The sequence below is a fragment of the Pinus tabuliformis genome, chromosome 3_1 (assembly GCF_031772625.1).
Source record: "Pinus tabuliformis cultivar Carrire ecotype Pingquan chromosome 3_1, CPIR1, whole genome shotgun sequence".
Classification (NCBI taxonomy): domain Eukaryota; kingdom Viridiplantae; phylum Streptophyta; class Pinopsida; order Pinales; family Pinaceae; genus Pinus; species Pinus tabuliformis.
Genome location: NC_142301.1, coordinates 484928877 through 484950672, shown reverse-complemented (window position 1 = coordinate 484950672; position 21796 = coordinate 484928877). Strand labels below are relative to the sequence as shown.

General features: G+C 37.3%; 1 protein-coding gene across 4 annotated transcripts in view; it reads right to left on the bottom strand.

Moving 5' to 3' along the window:
- The window catches only part of LOC149187912 (putative E3 ubiquitin-protein ligase RING1a), a 155012-nt gene extending 146703 nt beyond the window's left edge, over positions 1 to 8309 (bottom strand). Inside the window, exons 1-3 of one of the 4 annotated variants that reach the window (XM_089411496.1) lie at positions 7954 to 8309; positions 7781 to 7851; positions 7370 to 7463 (exon numbers count right to left, since the gene is read on the bottom strand). In XM_089411496.1, the coding sequence (XP_089267622.1) occupies positions 7370 to 7463; positions 7781 to 7835 (149 nt within the window). In that variant the 5' untranslated portion in view covers positions 7836 to 7851; positions 7954 to 8309. The remainder of the gene's footprint in view (positions 1 to 7369; positions 7464 to 7780; positions 7852 to 7953) is intronic. The other 3 variants (XM_089411493.1, XM_089411495.1, XM_089411494.1) reach the window with 3 other exon arrangements.
- Between the last annotated feature and the right edge of the window lie 13487 nt (positions 8310 to 21796).

Genomic DNA, 21796 nt, shown 5'->3' with positions numbered 1-21796 from the left:
CTTGAGACAGTGGGTAGAATGCTTCGACCTAAACAAGGAAAATTTCAGCTTGGCTCTTGTATGGATTCACCTCTATTCATTGCCCTAGGATTCAGGAATTCTAGGAGTCGAACATCCTAGAAGGCTTGGGAAATGTGATAGGTTCCTTCGTTGTGTTATCGAAAGTCGGAAAACATGGCCGCTACACATCACATGTCCGCCTTTGCGTCTACCTGGACCTCGCCAAAGCCCTCCCATCTAGCATAAACATCCGTTATCATGATAACATTTGGGAACAACCCATAGACTATAAACAAATGTTGTTCCGCTGCAGGAAATGCCATGAAAATGGGCAACTATTTAGGGAATACCCCAAAATCAAACGCAGAAAGATGTAGAAGGTAATCAGCAAGTAAGAGAGGATGGCTACAAAAAAGTATCAAACAAGAAAAGCCACAAAGCAAGGAGGCATTGACCCCTCTTCTTCCAAAGAAATACCTACAAACAAATTCTCAACTCTAAATACAATAGAAGAAGAGTCAAAAGAAGAAGAACAAAACCCTAGGAGCACTAAAAATCACAAAAACAACCAAGGGTTGGGCCAAGAAGCAGAACTATCTGAGAGCCCCCAAATGCATCCAATACAAGAAAATATAGAGGATGACATAGAGATGTTAGAAGATGAGCAAGATGAATCAGAGCATGAAGATCCAAAAGACCCCAACTTAAGAAATGTAGATCTCCTCCAGATCGCCCAAGAATGGAAGACCACAGAACCCATCAACATCCCTGAGGAGCATGTCCAGTTGATTGTGAAAGTTTACTTTAACCAATAGAAGAAAGCAAGAAAACAACACTCAAGTAATAGTTCTAAGCCTACTCATTCCTCTTCCTTAGGAACTAAAGGCAACATAAATAAGGACCACTCTAAAACTGGCAAGTATGGGAAAAACAGGGCAGAAATCCACCCAACAATTAATCAAGGAGATGGGAGAATACCTAGTCAACTCTAGCCAAGTCAAACTCATGACAAAGACCTACCCCCCCTCCCGTAATCTTTATCAATGAAGATCACTTCATGGAATATCCAAGGTCTTAACAAAAAAACCAAGCAACGACTTCTGAAACACAAAATCAAAGATGAAAACCCTGATAACTTGTTGCAGCAAGAAACCAAATGCTCTACCTCCACTCTCCAAACCCTCTCCCTTACCATTTGGAGAAACTGCCATGTTATAGTTAATGATGCCTCAACCTCGAGGCATTGCAATCCTTTGGAACCCAGAAACCATAACTTTGGACAACTCCCTGTCAACCCAGCACTCCCTCACTACCCAATTTCAACCCATCGGATCCCAAAACCAAGGCTTCATTACCAATGTCTATGGCCCTACCTCTCCTAAAGACAAAAATCCCTTCCTAGACAACCTACAATACCTAGAAAAGCTTGTCAACCCTAACCACTGGATCATTGGGGGAGATTTCAACTTAATCAAATCCCTGTAGGAAAGAAAAGGAGGCACTCGAAAACTAGAGGAGGCCTCCCTACACTTCTCAAATCTTCTTCAATCCTCAAAGCTTATTGACATAGAAACCAGCAATGGCCTATATAATTGGAACAACCGAAGAGGAGGTAGATTGTCTCAAGTCGCCTCCTGCCTCAATAGTATTTATGAAAGTCTTCTCCTTGTTGGCTTAAATCTTCATGCCAACATCCTCCCGAGTCATGCCTCTAATCATTTGCCTATCCATCTACTCATACATTGAAAAATATTGTGGAGACAGAAATCTAAGGTCCAATGGCTCAAAGACAGAGAAAGGAACACCAAATTATTCCACAGGTACATGACTCAGCATAGGGATAGAAACCGAAGCATTTACCTTAGGGATGGCCATCAGTAGAAAATAGAAGGGCATGATAATATCACTCAAGAGCTTCATCGCCACTTCCATGGTCTCATGGCAGAACCCATTTAAGACAAAGCTCCAACCATCAGAAAGATTATAGCCCACATTCCCAAAATAATCATTCTGTAGCAAGATGCATTGTTGATGAGGGAAATAACAACAACAAAAGTGGAAGACCATGGGCAATAAAGTCACTCAGCTTGTAGAAGATTCAAGAAACATCCTATGCATTCCCTCTAGCCTTAATGCCACCTTCTTAAACCTCATCCCCAAGCATTCCCAATTAGAATTCCCCGCAAACTTTAGACCTATCTCCTTTTGCAATGTCATTTAAAAAATTATCTCTAAAGTCATAGCAATCTGGCTCAAGCCTCTCCTACCCCTCATCATCTCCCATGAGCAATGTTTAAGGCAGACAAATCTTGGACAGTATCATCATCGCCCGAGAACAAATCCATTCGCTTCTCCACAAAAAATCTCCAGGCATGATTATCAAGTTGGACATGTCAAAGGCCTTTGACAAGCTAAGATGGAAATATATCACACATGCTAACAACCTTTGGTTTCCAAGACACTTGGGTCTCCTGGATATCAAGCCTCATCTCCAAAATCTTCTTCTACATCCTTGTCAATGGATCCCCCTCACCCACCTTCTACCCATCCAGAGGCATTCGTCAAGGAGATCTCATTTCACCCTATTTATTCCTAATCATGGCCGAAGGCCTGGGAAGATACATAAAGCATGCCATCTCCACTAGATCCCTAAAAGGCTTATCTAATGGACCCAACTGTCTGCCTTCCTCCCACCAACAATTCGTTGATCACACCATTCTCATGGGCCAACCAACCATCAAGGAAGCCTTGACCTATCAATCCATTCTCATCAACTTCATCAATGCTTCAAGAGTTGATATCAATTTGCTCAAATCTCAAATCTTTTAATTCAACACCCCTATTCCCATCCAAGCCCACATTTCCAAATTCCTTGGTTTCCAACAAAGCTCCCTTCCGACCAAATATTTAGGCATACCTCTAGAGCAAAACCCTCTCTGCTTCAAGGTTTGGGAAGACCTACTCTCCAAACTGGAAAACAAATTGTCCTGTTGGACTTTCAAAGCCCTCAATCTCACCAGCAGAACTGTCTTCCTCAAGTCTGTGCTTCAAGCTCCTCCTTTATACAACATCTCATACCTAACACCTCCTAAAAATGTTCTTAACAAAATCCAGTCCATCCAAAGAAATTTTCTATGGGGAGGAGCCAAACTGGAAAAAATAATGGGCTCTCGTCACTTGGGAAAAGCTATGCAAAACAAAATTTGCAAGAGGACTGGCCTCCAAGACCCAAAAATTCTAGGCAAGGCAATGGGAGCCAAGACCTAGTGGAGGTGGCTTAAAAACCTAGATGCTCTCTAGAGCAGGATATGGAAAAGTAAATACATTCCTAATATCAACAACAATCAAATCATCAAGATGTAGGAACAAATCGAAGGGTCACACCTCTAGAATCAAGCTTGGAGTAACATGCATCTAATACAAAACCATAGCTTTTGGGAAATCCACAATGGAAACCTAGCCCTATTTTGGGAGAACTCTTGGCAATAGCAACCTAGACTTGATCAAAATGTTCTTTTAATTACTCTCAAGACGGAACTGCAACAACAAACAAAATTCTAGTTAAAAACTATTGGAACAACACAGTGGAGCAACCTCAATGGAGGATATGGAACAGCGACCTAAGAGAGAATTCTACCATCACCTCTAAAACTCATAAAGCCTTGCATGAAGTGCTGGAACAAAGAAAAATCGAAACTCAAAATGAAAATGATATCCTCAGATGGGGACAAAACCACAATGGAGAATATAACATCAAAGAGGCCTACAACATCCTCACGAGCTCAAACACTCCAATGGAGGAGAACTCTTGGAAACAGCTTTGGCAATTGAAGCATTGGGACAAAATATCACTCTTTATCTAGTTGATTCTCCGCAATAAAACTCTCACCTGGGACCATCTCCAAAAACAAGGATTTCAAGGCCCTGTGCAATGCTCACTTTGCCACTCCAACATTGGATCAATATAACATCTTCTAAATGACTGTTTGCCTCAGAATTATGGGAGCGCCTGGCAATCATCTTCAAGCAAACCCTCAGAGACAAAACGAATCAAAATAAAACTCTGAAGGACTAGCACACTACACCCTTTCAGAATCCAATAATCAACAAAGGTTGGCAATCATTCCCAGGGTTCATAGTCTGGGAAATCTGGAGAGAACACAATCAGAGAATCTTTAGAGATACCTTAAGAACGTTGAACATGGTCTGGCAAAAAATTATGGATAAGATCAAGGAAACCATTCACATTTCTCCATGGCATACTCAAGACTAGGAATGTGACCCTTCAAAGCCTCCATCCTCTCTCTTCTAGATCTGCATCCTTCAACGCTAACAAGTCACAGCTTCCACACTCCTCATACCCAGACCAGTCCAAATCACTGGTTGCCTCCCCTAAAAGGCTTCATGAAACTGAATTTTGATGGTGCATCCAAGAGCAACCCCCAGACCCACCAGCTATGGTGGTGTATTCAGAGATGAAAAAGTAAACATTCAGCATGTGTTTGCAAGGGCCATTGGCCATAACACCAACAACACTGCTGAACTCTATCGAGTAGAACAAGGATTACAAATCGCAAAGGGACTAGGCATAGAAATGCTTGTTATGGAAGGTGACTCCAAAATCATTATCAACATGCTCAAAAGAATGTAAAATGGCTCCACTCCAGCCAAACTCACTGAAAGAAGGTGTCTCCTGGCTAGCCTATAAAATATTGTGGATCAACTACTAACTTTCAATGCACTCATTCTCCAACATATCCTTCAAAAAGGAAACAAGTTGGTGGATCGGCTGGCTAATGAAGGGCTGAACTTCACCTGAGGTTTTGGACTCTCAATGGGAACAGATCTCAACTGCTCAATGGAAACATGAATGTCAAGACATCGCCCAACAAGACAGAATTCCCCATGGCGAGTGGGAATCCACCAGCGGTCCATCTGAATATGATCATTAATCATCAAACGAGCAGGAGGCCGGCTGCCCACATCTGCAGCCTGCATGGCATATCTGCTGCCACCCTGTACTTTGGTTTTCTGGTCCATATAACACTGTCTATGTCAACCCCTGTATATGGTTCAAAAGTTCAGACCTTCAGGTCCAAAAAAATATGAACAATCTGAAAATTTTGTTTTTGTGCTATTGGTTGGACCTCCCCAGCGGCAAACCAGATCAGTCAATCAGCATTGTACTCGAGCTTTAGCTCGAAGTAATATAATCTAAATCCTCCGATCTATAAAAAAAAATACCCATATGTTTATTATTGGGTAAGTAGATGGTGCTTGTAAGATTGTACAGTGTTTTTACTGAATAACGTAATATATAACGAACCTGCAAGATAAAGATATTTGAACCTACGATAAGGCATGTAATCATATTTTACAAATTGTTATACCACTTCATGCTGTGCCATCATTCACTGCATTGTCAATATGAACATTCATAAACCATCTAACTGGATTGAACGGGCAAGCTCACACACTAAAATGTGTCCCTGATCCTCCTGTCAATTTTCAATTCAGAGACATGAAGCAATAAGGACAGATATGCCTGCTGCCGAAAAACTTTTGACACAAGATATAGCCAAGAACTATGCAAAAGGTGACTGATTGAGATCAGAGAAATAGTACAGGGAATAAATGGGAAACCAATAACAACATAGTTGACAGATAAGCCTAAGAAACATATTTAAATGAGAGAGGACTCAAACCTGAAATGCTATCTCCATCTCTTGCAACATAGTTTCACTATTCCACATCCTTAAAGATGCGGTACATTGGCAAACCTGAAGACCGTGGGACTTCTAGATGAAATGCCTATGTTTGAATCAAGTGGATATGGTCAAGTGACCTTAGAGTGGTTACTGTGACGAAGACCCAAGTTTCAAATCCTGGCAGGCATGTTCCCTCCTTGCGTGGATTTTGCTGGATATGGTTATTGCTATTGATGTAGACTTAGGAAAATTATTGAGATTACAAAATGTGTTGTTCTTTACTCAATTGCAGGACGATGGGACAAGTTATTTCCATGTTTACTGTCCGTCAAAAAGAAGATTTACTATTATTGTGGAAAAAAACTCCTGTAAAAGCATGAAACATGAAACGTCCACCTATTTAATTTACTGTGGAGAAAGTTTATTATCAATCTGCACTTGCTAACAGAAATGAAAGGATTCTCACCTCTTCAAATAGATTGGCGTCACCTCTTTTAAACTCAGGTTAAGACCATCCTCTGCTGTCCAGACCTTGTTTTTCAAGGTCATGTAATGATAAAAGGAGAGCTTGGAAGAGCAACCCTTAAGGCTAAGCACTAAAATTGTAAAAGAATGTAATATTGCCAGCAAGTAAAACACTCTTGCTAATCTGAACGAGACATACCAATACTTTCCAGTCCTTCCACTCTTTGCAATAGATTAACACCCATGAATATAGTGGTTGGGCATGTTGTTTCGGAGGACAAAAGAAGAAATAGAGTAGATTATAATGTTGCAAAAGACACCAGAGAGAACAAAAGTCTTCTCCTCTTGGTACTCGCAATGTTCAAGGTGTCATGTCCTACACTTCGAGTACATTTACATAAGGAAATCTCTCAGAAAGAAAGAATGAAATGATCTTTAATGCTCACTGATGAATCAAGAGCAGTCAATGAGACTGCCAAGCACTCCATGAATAAGAAAAACAAAGAGGGGGTTAATGTCTGGCAGCCATAACATTATAGAGGGGAAGAGGTTTCTCCTATCAGAAAGCAATTCAAATTGTGTGCTATGGAATACTCTTGGTCCTAAGACCGACTCCCAGGATGAGGCAGGGGATCATCCATCACTAACTCCATTAAATCTTTAAAAGTGGGAATATGGAGTCAATGTCAATCCTCTGAACCCCTACTAAGATAAGGCGGGAGATAATCTTCCATCTGGCTAGTCCATTCAAACTGGGGGCATGGAATCACCAAAACAGAAGCCCACATTATTTATAGGGCAAGACCACAATTTGAGGAGACGAGGGGCAATGAGCATTGTAAAGTGTGGGAAGACCATATAAGGATACCAAGTTGAACAGTTGGAATTCTCTCCTTGACTATTAATATGTGATCAAAACCAAGAGCTTGCTTGGACCAGGATGACTACCTACTTAAATCTTAACTGTTAGATCTTTCTGCCTACTAATCACAGTCGACTGACATTCTAATTCATTCTGAACAAAAGCTCTGCCCACCCTCTCACCAATTCAGCACTCTTGAATGACCACTAGGACAACCATACAGCATATCACAAATTTCATAAATCAATCACGTACATGCACGAACAAATAAGATCCAGAACATTATACGTCTATCAACACCAACATTTATATAAACAACTAGTAAGAAACGTACTCTTCGTCATCATCTTCATCGACATCATTATTTTCTTCCCCTTCTTGTTCATCTTCCTTGTCACTGCAATAGGGGACTAGTGCACCTTTTGTATCTACCAAGTTCACACAATCACATACACAATTAGTATACCTCAACACCAATCTACGCATGACATATGCAAAATTCCATGAGATTTGAGTCTACTGATTTGGGAATGACTTAGAATGGCTATCAGAGCTAGCATGAGAATCACAGCATAAAACCATGCTTCTGGCAGTGCCACTAGATTTTCACCGTTCAAAGGAACCGACCCACTTCGACCCACTCGTGATTTAGACTAAAAGACTGAGACCCCCATACTGTAAAATGCTTAAACATATATATATAAAATATATAAATATATTAAGAGATGAGGATACCAATACATACCATTATCACTGTGAGTGGGAGAGGGCTCTGTCTCTGAATGCTCGTGAGCTGGCATTGCGTATTCCTCTGACCTGTGAACATTAATTGAAGGATATATTGATAGCGAGAACTAAGAATGCTCATAACACAAAAACTAAAATGAACATATGTATGTATATATATCCATTACTAACACACATGTTTTCGGAGCAGGAAGAAAGGATGAATGTATGCGCACACAAATCTGGTGATGTGAAACGAAGAACCCACCAAATTGGTGTTGGGGTGTGATGATCTGTGGCCCTGCCGGTGCCTCTGTACACAATATTTAGAATAATATGGCCATAATAATAAATATGGATCGGTCTCTCCCTGCTTCTGTTGCCTGCCTGCCTTGGTGGTGTTTCAAAAGCTCCACGCTAAATGAAATTGATTTAACGCAACGCTTAATATTCTTTATGGGTAAAAAAGTACCTCCATATTGTCTCGCTTAGCCCCTCCTAAGTTACATATATGGAGAGAGAGCGGTGTGAATGAAATTTGGTTCGGGTAACAGAAGAGTTTGGTATCACTCGGTCTTGGATACGAAGAGTGATTAAACAAGTAAATAATCGAGTATTAATTTAAAAAACGTAATTTAATTTAGGAAGGTAATAATCATCTTCATATTCCCTTCGCGTTTTAAATTTGGATATCAAAGCGTTTTTTTTAATCTAACTATGGGGTTATTTTTTATTTATAAGATTAAAATTAGTTATATTTGTATTATTACATTAAAATATATAATTATGATATTAATTTATTTCCAATTATGTTATTTTGATTAACGTGTAAAATGTGTAAAAATGTTATTGTTTTATTATTATTATTATTATAAGATTTATATTAAAAGAATTTGGATTAAAAAAAGTCATGGTTAATTAGTGTAAATATCTCAGGTGATTGATATAATGCAATTTATTGGGTTGATATCAATCTTAGTTTTTAGATTATGTGAACATCATATAATGAATGTTGTATGAACGGTTTAACATTACCATAAATTTAATCAATTGAAACTAATATTCATAAATATAATAATAGTTAATGACTTGCTCTTTGCAATTAATCCCTAAAATGATATGTAATATGTTTTAGTATAATAATTATGATATTATTTTTTCTCATTACGATATACTAATAATCGTGAATATGGTAATAATTAATGACTTACTCTATGCAGTGAATCCCTAAAATGATATCTAATATGTTTCAGTGTGATAATTATGATATTTTTTTTTTTCCAATTACGATATAATAATATAGAAGAAAGTTTTTCGGATTAATCACATAGTTGACTTTTCGAACCAACTAATGTGGTTCATCCTCAAGACAAGGTCAACTATGTGATTAATCCGAAACACTTTCTTCTACATTATGGATCACAAAAGTCTTAAATCTGATATAATAATACTCATGAATATGTTAATAGTTAATGACTTATTCTATGTAGATAATCCCTGAAATGATATCTGATATGTTTCACTATGATAATTATGATATTAATTTTTTCCAATTACTATATTTAGATCGACGTGCAAGGTGTGTCAATTTTTTCTTTTTAACTATAAGATTCATAACAAAAGAATTCTTGGTTGGCAAATGCAAATATGAGAGGTGATGATTGATACTATGGCATTTATTTTGCTATTATCAATCACACTTCTTCATCTTTGTGAGCATCATAAAATACAAGTGAATAATAGGTGGACTATTTAAAATTATGAAAAATAATTGATACTCGTGGATATGGTAATAACTTAATGACTTACTCTACATAGCTAGTTCCCGAAATGATATCTAATATGTTTCAGTATGAAATCTCTATATTTAAATCTCTTTTATTGAAAGTAAATTAGTGTTAACATGGCATGTTATTATAGTTTGGAATCTAATTTTAAATATGAATGAAAAATATTTAAATTAATTATTAATATAAAAATTTATTGTTTAAAATTAGAATCTATTATATTCATAGTTAATTTTTTTAAGTTTAACCTTTTTATCATTTAATTTCATGTCATGTTTTAATTCCTTCATTTTAAATGTAGAAAAAAGTATACCGTAGGAAATTTGATCTCTCTTGATGTTTCACGTTTAAAGTAGTTATTTATTTATTTTTATCATATGTAATTATTTTCTTTTGTTGTCACTCAATGTTACGTGATAATATCTCCCCAATACTGAGTTGCAAATCACTTCACTACCCTCCATGCAATCAACTATGAATGCAATCCAATCTCTTATTCGTTGCCAACTAATAAAAAATAAAAAATAATAATAAAACATTTTCTTAATTTGCTTACTGATTCATAAATATAAGTAAATCTTCATTACTTTTGTTATTACAAACTAATTAAGTAGACATTTTTCCCATAATCAATTCACAATGAAAAAAGATGTGTTATTATTATTATAGAAAGTAACAACTTTTTTATATTTATAATTCTTACTATAAAACATAAATCTATTTCGATTTCAATTTCATTAATAACTTGTACTTTTATTTTTACTTTAAGATTTGTATTTCTATTTCTTTTTCTTTTTGGCTTGATCTATAGGGATTTGAACAATGAATCTCATGTTTTAGGTAACACTTTATAATAGGGTGATCCCCAATTTAACTTCATAATAGGGTGATCCCCAATTTAAATGAGTTAATTGTCGCCTGGGCAAGATTTGTTTTCTTTTTTTACTATAAAACCAATTTGTATGTTTTGTTATTATTTTTAATATAATGTTATGTAATGCTAATTAAGCAGCTGAAAACAGGAAAGGCAGAGGACTTGGTTGAACTTCGAGCAGAGTATCTAAAATGGGGAATGAACACTCTTACACTGCACATCATGGAAATATTCAATTACATCAGTCAGCAAGGAGAGACTAGACAGCTAGCCTAGCAATACCCCTTTTTAAAAGTGGATACATTAATCATCCTTTCAACTATATAACCATTGTGATCAATCCTTTGTTTGCAAATCTTTTCGACAGCATGGTAGAAAATAGAATTAGTAAGTGGGCAGAAGTAAAAGAAAAGAGGGCAAGAGGACAAACAGGTTTTAGGCCAAAGCATTCTACAGTGGATCATAGTATCACGTTGAGACACATTGTTGAAAAGGTTTGGGAGCACAAAGAAGAAGTATTATGTTGCTTTATTGACTTCAAATAGGCATTTGACACGGCCCCTAGAGATAAGTTGTGACGTAGAATGGAAGAACTTGAAATTCCTTTGCATTATAGAGTCGTTGCCATAGACTTTATGAAGAGGTGAAAGTCAAAATTAGAACCTCATCAGGTATTTCAGAAAGCTTTAGAAGTGACATTGGAGTTAAGCAAGGTTGCCCTTTTTTCCTTTTTTTTTTTTTTTTTTTGTAAATAAGATGAGTTATATTACTGTATAGTAGAGGTATTTACAAAAGTTGGTTTGTGCGAGATTGTCTCTCCAACACAAGAGCCAATGACCCTGGGCATTCTAGTAGCCAAATTGACATAATTACAATGAAACTTAACAAAAAAGAAGCTATGTTTGCTATGAGAATTACAATGATCAGAACCAGGTAGACAAACAGAGTCCAAAATTGATGTTGACTCCAAAAAGAGACTAGAAATATGAGACGAACCGAAACTGTCTGTTCCCAGGGCCTTTATTTTCTACTCCGAAATTGTCATTGCGCGCCGAATCGTGACCTCGACTCTGAAAGGGAGAAGAAACAAAAAGGATCTTGTTGCGCGCATTAGGGGTTGGCGGTAACCAAGTCATCATCCAGGCTGATTGGCTGCTCCTAAGTGCTCCCTTCTTGCGGCGCCATGGAGGAGGCTCCCGTCGCTTCTTTCTTCACAGTGGGGGAGCAGTCTGCAGGCGAATGCATCTTGGCAGTAGCCCTTTTCTTTAAGACTGTGTAGTGAGGAGAGTCTCTTGTAACAAAACGACAATGATGGACAGACTACACATAAAGCACGAATTTGTCGGTGAGGTTGTCAATCTTGTTCTCCACCACCTTAGAGAGATTTGCCTGCTCCTGCATAACCAGGCCAAGGATGGTCTTCATTTGCCACCAAAGATCAATAGAGCGTGCATAGAGATTTTCCCTTGATTTGGTGAGAGTAAGGTCTGGGATCCAGGTGAAGTCAGCAGCAACTTCATCTTCTTAGAGCTCTGGCCTAAGCCTCTAAGTTTGCAATTCTTCCTTGGGTTTCAAGGTTCACAACTATAGAGAAATTGAGAGCCATGTGCCTTGTCGAGGACTCCGCACGAGTGGTGGGAAGAGAGCCTAAGGAGTTCCAGCACGAGGACTCTCGACCTCGGTCGTGCCCTCGTCTGGGAGCAGGACTAGAACCTCGCTTGGAAGCCATGGGAGGGGAAGGGGCGAACAACAGGCTGATCGCAGGGGGAGGCAGAAAAACCAAGGGACCAGAGCGGACGGGATGACAGGGAGGAGAGGGTGAAGGGGGTTATTAATAGGGGTGGGGAGATGAGGGAAGGGGAATGAAGATGGAGCGTGGGAGGTGCGAGAATTAGGTGGTAGAGAGGGTACCTTGCAGGATTGATTAGATAGAAGGACGACGTTCCCGTGGGAGAATAGAGTTATGGGAGGTTTATAAGGCATGACTGTCATTAGGAGGGCAGCCCAGGGCAAATATTCGTTAGAGCGACAATCCTCCAAACTTTTTAATCCATCATTGTTGTGACTTTAGGATCTTCTAATGGTTGATGTCGTTTTTATGACTTCGCAATGCTGACAGAGATCACCGTATTCCATGTCACGCAATGACCTTGATCACAACCGGAGGTTACCGGTGATGCCTTCGTTAGCCAACCTGTCCGCCAACTTGTTCCCTTCTCTTTTGATTGCCTAGAAGTGAAGTCCTTCCATGTTTTCTATATTGTTTTTTATTCTCTGTAAGATTTTGTTTAAACGCCAATTGTCAGACACCTTGGCAGCGTCCATTCCTTGTTGAAGTTTCCTACTGACCTACGTTGCCAGAGTCGAATCACCTTCGATGATCAGAGGGCTAAAATTGTAGTGTTTTGCGATGGTGATCCCGTGTTCCAGAGCATGAAGTTCGGCAACATTATTGGTAGAGGTGCCAATGTTGCCCTCATAAATCCACAGGATTTCCCCCTGAGCATTCTTGAAGACCACCCCAAAGCCCGTTGAGCCCGAGTTGCCTTTAGCCGCACCATCGTCGTTGATTTTAGGGGACCCTGGCTCCGAGGGCGACCACATGCAAGTAGGTCCCCTATTTCTGGAAGTAGAGGAGGCCATAGGTGCGAGAGCGAGATGGAGATCCAACAAGGAAAGAATGCTCATATCTGAGCTGCTAGGAGGGTCGGTGGGACCCTGAAGAATAGAGGAAGCCACAGATTCCCGAATATTTTTCTTGACAATAGAGAGGGTGACTTCCTCCTAGAGTGAGGTTCCCTGGAAGATTTGGGCATTTCTTTCCTTCCAGAGCGTCCAGCATATGATACGTGGTGTTGAGTCTTGAAAATGTCATTCATTTCCATTACACTTTCACTATTATGTCTATTATATCACCTCCATTTCACTACTATGTCACCACATTCATCCCACTTTTATTATCGTTGGGCCACATTTATGTTTTTCCAATCTTTATTAATTCTAAGCCTTTTAAGTGAATTTGTGGTTAAAAATTAGAAAATAATGTGCATATGCTTATACCTAACAAGTGGGTTGAGATTGTTGACATGTGTAGGTTGAAATGATACTTCTAGAAGACTCTTATGTGGCACTCTAAGGCCAAATTCGAATTTGAGTGGAAAGAATCATGGGATCATGAGGATATGTGTCACATCTCCTAATTGTATTGTAACTCTAAGAAGACATGTGTCTTATCAGTTCCTATTTTGATTAGGACTCTAGAGGTAGAGGGAGAAATTCATGGACTCTCATTAATGAGATGGCTTCTCATCTTTTTGTATAAATAGGAGATCTCTCTCCTTCATTTGTTAGTTCTTAAGTCTTTTAGCTTGTGAGTTCTTTAGCTTGGAGTTTGTAGTTCTTCCTTGATGGCTTTTGAAAGCTTTGGAGAACTTTGTTGTACTTTGTAATTTTGAAGAATTTGAATAAAGCTTTGATGTTCTCAACATGGAAGGAGATGTGAAGTAGATGTCATGGAGCATATTAGAATGTAAGGTAGAGTAGATTTCATTTTGTAAATTTTGCTTTGATTTCATTATGTCATTTGATTGCTTTCAAGTTTGATAGATTAGATTTTTCATTCATGCAAGTGTGTTCAACCGGTTGATTGTAGATTAGTAATGCACATAGATTTTTAATGACTAATGACATGATGGAATCATCTTGTCCTTCTGCTGATTTATTTTTTGAGTTCTAATTCCAGCATTGTTATTTATTTCAGTTTTGTTTTGTTCATTTACTTTTCTGCAAGATAGATATTAGACTGCTCATGTCATTTTCAGTTACCTCCTATAGCCAGAGTGACTCAAATGGTGAGGGATTGAAGTATGAATGCGTAGTTTGATATTAGTTTATTTTTCTGCAAGTTAGTTATTGAATTGCTCATGTCATTTTCAGTTACCTCCTATAGCTAGAGCGACTCAAATGGTGAGGGATTGAAGTATGAATGCGTAGTTTGATATTAGTTTATTTTTCTGCAAGTTAGTTATTGAACTGCTCATGTCATTTTCAGTTACCTCCTATAGCCAGAGCGAGTCGAATGGTGAGGGATTGAAGTATGAATGTGTAGTTTAATATTAGTTTCATTTTATGCAAATTAGATATCGAATTGCTCAATTTGTTTATGATTACCTCCTATAGCCAGAGCGAGTCGAATGGTGAGGGGTCAGAATATGAGTTGATATAATATGATTTAGTTTACTTTGCTTACAGTTATTGAATTTCTTTAAGTTCAGTTTTCTTTTTATACAGCAGCAAGGATACTGGGTTTCATAGTCACTAGCTCATTGATTGGTTGTTGCATTCTATTTTGATTGAAGTAGCTGCATATTTACATTTTTGTTTAAGTGTTAATTCCATCAATAACATGTTTTGAGATCTTTTGAAGTGCTAAGTTTTGGAAGTTACCATTAGGGACATAGGCCTTGTCGTGAAATCTCTATCCATACTGGTCCTTTAAAAGTATTCTTAAGACCTTAGAATAGGATTTCCATTTGCATTAGGTACTTTAGGAAACCAACAAAAACAAAACCCCAAAACAAAATAAAATCTATAAAACAATGAAGTAAGAAAAAGGTTAACTAAGCACATATGGTGCACCACACTTCATCAGTTTACGATACCCGGATTGATAATTTATGTAGAGCAATTTAAGACGTTAAATTGACTAGACATTTTGGCGCCGTTGCCGGGGAAGTGTAATTAAGAGACCTTATTTCTTACATCTGATTTTTTTTTTAATAATTCGTGAGTATGCTCTCCTCCTGCACTTTGTGTGATCTAGAGGATCAGAAAAAGGATTGTTAAGTAAAAAAATAATAATAATTCTTGAGTATGCTCTCCTCCTGCACTTTGTGTGATCTAGAGGATCAGAAAAAAAGATTGTTATGTAAAAAAAGAAAAAAGAAAAAAGAGGCAAAATAAACTTCATTATTTCAATTGATTCAAAAAAAAAATGGAACTCAACTGCTTTGATAGGTTCAAATTATCCAAAATTGACTGCTTATGGTTTGTAGTGGTCCTCAAAACACTGTATCATGTTTTAATAAGGTTTTGCAACTTAGCTGCGAAAAGTGCCCTGATTCCGCAGCTAGTTGAGAATTCCGCAGTTGTTTCAAGGTTTAGCAAGTTACAGGCATCCAGTGAAGAAATCGACCACATGGGCATCTCCAGAATTGTCCCGACATGGATCCTATCCTATTCACTCAGCTCAGATCGATAAAAAAACCAGCCTAAGACCTCAGTCAAAGTCCTGTTTTTAGCATGTTTTTCTTGAAGTCTTTGCTGCCTGAAATTGAAAATCATTAATCCTTTTTATAAAATTTTACAATTTCAGAGAAAAAAAAAAAAATAAATAAAAAATAAAAAATAAAAAATAAAAAAATCTATGGCTATCTTCAATCCTAGCTTCCACTGTGGCTTCAATAGAAATCTGCATCCCTGTTCAAGCTTTGGCCTGAAACAAACCTGCACAATCATTAAAAAAAATGCATTTAGAAGTGAGTTTATATCATAACGATGGTGGAATATGCATTGGAAGCTTACATAGTCTAATCGCAAAATCTGATCCCAAACAAAATCCATGACTTTGAAGTCGAGACAAAGTGCTGGCAGCCACAACCTTCATATGTTGAAGAGATCTTGCCAGCAACCAAATCCCAAATTGCAAATGGCGAAGTTTAAATTCTAGAGAACATGGGCTATTTAAATAAGGGCAAACAAAGTTGTTTTAGGAAAGAATAATGAAGATGTGAAGATGATAGAATTTGTGAGACGTCTTTGCAATCTGTCGTTGTCTAATTTAAGCTCTAAAGGTCGCAGGGAACTGCACGCTGATGGCAGGTCTTCAGGTTGCACTAAAGGAAGAGCAAGAAGGCATATTTTTGCTGAAGAAATCAAAGAAGATACTGAATAATGGTTACATCTGTCTGTGCTATGATCACATCTAAAAAAAAATTCAAAATCAATTTCACAACCGAATGTAGCAACTCATAAAAACGTAAACAGCAAAAAAACGTCAAACTTTGAGAGCACGATTTGGCCAGACGGAGGTGAATTTGAAAAAAATAAAACATGGGTTTTTTCGCCAGTAGGGTCAATTAGATAACCCAGAAACCGTTTGAAGAAATTTGTGGCGGTCTGGGAGAAATCCTCGGTTCTTTGGAGCCCATTTTTGCCTGCCGCGTGTAAAAAAACGGAATTTCAATTAAATGAACAGGCTGTGATGTAATTCGGCGTGCCTGAGGAAGAGAAATCTAATTAGGAATCAACTATGTGCTGGTGTTCAATCTTAATTACACGTCTTTAATGACTAACAGTCCCATGCAACGCGTGACTGTGCTTCAGTTTCACGACCAACAGCAAAGACGTGTCCAAAAATCATACGGCTCTGTTTTAACTCCCTTACGTAAACCATTGAATAATCTACCAAATGTTGTTTTTGGAGGAGATATGAATTAGGATGATAAGCTGGATGGTGCTCCTCCTCTTCCTTATGGATGGTATGATGCTTGGGTGACGCTGAGACCTGGTCAGGATGGCTGGACATATGATACTAAAGCTAATCAAATGCTAACTGGAAATCGTCTCTTGCAAAAGCGTTTGGATAGAATGTTTTGCCATTTTCAAAATTTTGAGGTCGAGAGTATTGATATGATAGGGACAAATCCCATTCCTGGTCTCTCCCATAAAAAGGAGAAGAAAACCAGAGGACGGTCTCAAATTTTGACTCTTCCTGTGTTGCCAAGTGATCACTTTGGGTTGCTTTTAAAGCTTAGACTCAAAAAAAATGATGGGGCTCATTGGGAGAACTAAATCAGTTGAACACACTTAGACTTGGACTTTCTTTAGCTAGATAAAAGGGGCAGTCAGGGATATGATGCTTGACTGTTTCAGCCACTTTCTGCAGCTGATTCAACTTTCCGCAGCTGGTTCAACTTTCCGCAATTGTTTTGTTAAACTCTAGGTTGCAGGTGTCATCAAGCAAAACAAGCCACATGGGTAGTTGGGCGAATGTCAGCACATGGATGGTGTCCTATTCATTTGATCCAATTCAATGAAAAAGACCCTGGTCAAAGGGAAGTCAAGTTGTGTGTTATCACTAAGTCGCCACACTAAGGCACTACATGTAAAATAAAAAATAAAAAAATGAATCAATGAAATGAATAAGTTATTTGCTCACTTTTCTAAAGGCATTGATTAATTTTGGATTGATGATGAAAGATGAATGGCTAACTTCTTATTCAAGATTTTTAGCTACAGAAAATGTGCACATTCTGCAGCTAAAGTCCAATTCCGCAGTTGTTCTCTAATTCTGCAGCCAGAAAAACCTCATTGTTCAAATCAGCCTATCTTTCTCATACAAAATTAGATTTTGATGATTTAAGTACCATTGGAAAGATCTCAACAAGATATACACAATGAGAAATCCATCATTTGAGTTTGAAATGGCAAATAATGAAATAAATTGCTGAAAAGAAGCAACATCAACTTGAGGCACTAATTCCAAATCAGGTATAAATTCTTTTGATTTTTCCTTTGAGAACTTGTTTTATTAATACAAATTCTTAGTTTTGTGTGTAAATATCATAACTAGAGAGATTGGCCATCTCTCTCCTTTGATAATCTTACATTCCATTGCAGAAGAAGTATTAGTTTTTTTGCAGGTTCCAGGAGGAAGGACAAATGACTACAAGAGAATGGTGTCCCTCTAAGAGACCAATTTATTTCATAAAAGGATGATCAACAACAAAGAGGAAATATGTTGATGCAAAATCAAATCCAAACACTTGAAAAACTTTCAGATACTATTGTCTCCATCACATCCATACTTCATTATAAACCATTCACTCCATATTTTCCATTTACATTCACATACACTTTCCATCTCTTTTTCTCCATTCATAATCCACAAATAAAAGCAAGAGGCTCATTCATATGCTTATTGCCCATTGCCATTTCTACTCTCCATTGCCATCTTCCATTTTCATCTTCCATTTCCTGTCATCTTCATTCCACAAATAAGCCCTGCTTCAATGCAAATTATTGAGTCCATAGTCCTTTGAGTCTAAGTTCTTTGTAAAAACACCTTGAGGTTTGCATGTCTTAATGGCAAATCCTCATGCTGACAAACAATGGGAATACATTAATGTCCCTTGTTCGTTAGATCTTCTAGGTGACTCGACATCAGCAAATTCATTCGTAACTAGCAAGATGTGTTTGGGCATCTTAACTCTCATTGTCATAAATGGTGAGAGCTCTCGTGTTGACTAGTGGCATCCATCAATGGCCACTAAGCTAACAATTTCCTATTATGTTCGACATCAGAACATCTTTTCACATAGTAGGAATTGTGCCAATGAGTTTTGAAGACATGAAGACTATTATTTTCAGCATTTTGGAGCAGACTCAGCAAGTTTTAGTAGAAGCAATAAAAAGTCATCATATCTCTTTATCCATGACTCCTCTTGTTCAGCCACTTGAAGAAGAATATGATCAGAATTTTGCAGCCACCACACATACAACTCATCCATTCCAAAGGGTAAGTGAAGTTACGCCATTTTCTAACTTTTGACCATAGAATTCCATAAAAAGCTAGAATGATAATTGTTGGAAAAACATTTCTCTTCCTCATTTCATAAAATTGCCAATACCATCAGTTTGGGGGGGGGATACATTCATCTTCATATTTTACCATGTCCATATCATATTCAAGAGCCCACATACTTCCAACATATATTAACTATTACATTGTTATTATGAGCATACAATGGCTTTTCAAAAAAGTGCTTAAAGGATAAATTGGATACAAACAAAATCATGGTTGTCACACAAGAACCAACCATCATGCAATCCAATAAAGATATACTTTGCAAAAATAATCAAAATATCATTATGCAAAGTTCAAAGATCAAAATAGAAGGCAACAACAAAAAAATGGTTGTAACACAAGAACCAACCATGTTGCAATTCAAGTAAAACACTTTGCAGAAATATGAAGTTATCAAATGATATCATGCAAAGTTAAGCCAAAGCTCAAGGATCAAAAGAGTTAATGTAATATATATTGCATGAAGACATGCAATAGCTTCAGTTGGGGGGTATGTTGAGTCTTGAAAATGTCATTCATTTCCATTACACTTTTACTATTATGTCTATTATATCACCTCCATTTCACTACTATGTCACCACATTCATTCCACTTTCATTATCATTGGGCCACATTTATGTTTTTCCAATTTTTATTAATTCTAAGCCTTTTAAGTGAATTTGTGGTTAAAAATTAGAAAATAATGTGCATATGCTTATACCTAACAAGTGGGTTGAGATTGTTGACATGTGTAGGTTGAAAGGAGGCTTCTAGAAGACTCTTATGTGGCACTCTAAGGCCAAATTCGAATTTGAGTGGAAAGAATCATGGGATCATGAGGATATGTGTCACATCTCCTAATTGTATTGTAACTCTAAGAAGACATGTGTCTTATCAGTTCCTATTTTGATTAGGACTCTAGAGGTAGAGGGAGAAATTCATGGACTCTCATTAATGAGATGGCTTCTCATATTTTTGTATAAATAGGAGATCTCTCTCCTTCATTTGTTAGTTCTTAAGTCTTTTAGCTTGTGAGTTCTTTAGCTTGGAGTTTGTAGTTCTTCCTTGATGGCTTTTGAAAGCTTTGGAGAACTTTGTTGTACTTTGTAATTTTGAAGAATTTGAATAAAGCTTTGATGTTCTCAACATGGAAGGAGATGTGAAGTAGATGTCATGGAGCATATTAGAATGTAAGGTAGATTAGATTTCATTTTGTAAATTTTGTTTTGATTTCATTATGTCATTTGATTGCTTTCAAGTTTGATAGATTAGATTTTTCATTCATGCAAGTGTGTTCAACCGGTTGATTGTAGATTAGTAATGCACATAGCTTTTTAATGACTAATGACATGATGGAATCATCTTGTCCTTCTGCTGATTTATTTTCTGAGTTCTAATTCCAGCATTGTTATTTCTTTCAGTTTTGTTTTGTTCATTTACTTTTCTGCAAGATAGATATTAGGCTGCTCATGTCATTTTCAGTTATCTCCTATAGCCAGAGCGACTCAAATGGTGAGGGATTGAAGTATGAATGCGTAGTTTGATATTAGTTTATTTTTCTGCAAGTTAGTTATTGAATTGCTCATGTCATTTTCAGTTACCTCCTATAGCCAGAGCGACTCAAATGGTGAGGGATTGAAGTATGAATGCGTAGTTTGATATTAGTTTATTTTTCTGCAAGTTAGTTATTGAACTGCTTATGTCATTTTCAGTTACCTCCTATAGCCAGAGCGAGTCGAATGGTGAGGGATTGAAGTATGAATGTGTAGTTTAATATTAGTTTCATTTTATACAAATTAGATATCAGATTGTTCAATTTGTTTATGATTACCTCCTATAGCCAGAGTGAGTCGAATGGTGAGGGGTCAGAATATGAGTTGATGTAATATGATTTAGTTTACTTTTCTTACAGTTTTTGAATTGCTTTAAGTTCAGTTTTCTATTTATACAACATCAAGGATACTGGATTTCATAGTCACTAGCTCATTGATTGGTTGTTGCATTCTATTTTGATTGAAGTAGCTGCATATTTACACTTTTGTTTAAGTACTAATTCCATCAATAACATGTTTTGAGATCTTTTGAAGTGCTAAGTTTTGGAAGTTACCATTAGGGACATAGGCCTTGTCTTGAAATCTCTATCCATACTGGTCCTTTAAAAGTATTCTTAAGACCTTAGAATAGGATTTCCATTTGCATTAGGTACTTTAGGAAACCAACAAAAGCAAAACCCCAAAACAAAATAAAATCTATAAAACAACGAAGTAAGAAAAAGGTTAACTAAGCACATATGGTGCACCACACTTCATCAGTTTATGATATCCGGATTGATAATTTATGTAGAGCAATTTAAGATGTTAAATTGACTAGACACCTGGAACCAGATTCCATGCCCTGTTAATAAGAGGATTATGGGAAAAAGAGGAACGCCAGTTTTCGATGGTGTTTAGAATTGATCCATTGCTCTGAAGACCAAATACACCCAGTTCCAAAGCATGTTCGCGTAGGGGCATTCATTTAACAAATGATTTGTGGTTTCTTCTTTTTGCTAACATAGCTTGCATCTGGAGGGTCCAATGAATCCCTTTTTTATGAGATTATCCCAAGTGAGAATTTTCCTGTGCATTATAAGCCATATGAAGATAGATATTTTAGGCCAGTATTTCCTTTCCTACAATGATTTCCACTTAAGCTCCGATTAAAGTTGGTCATGGAGAGTAATGTATTTATAAGCTTCCTTTATGTTAA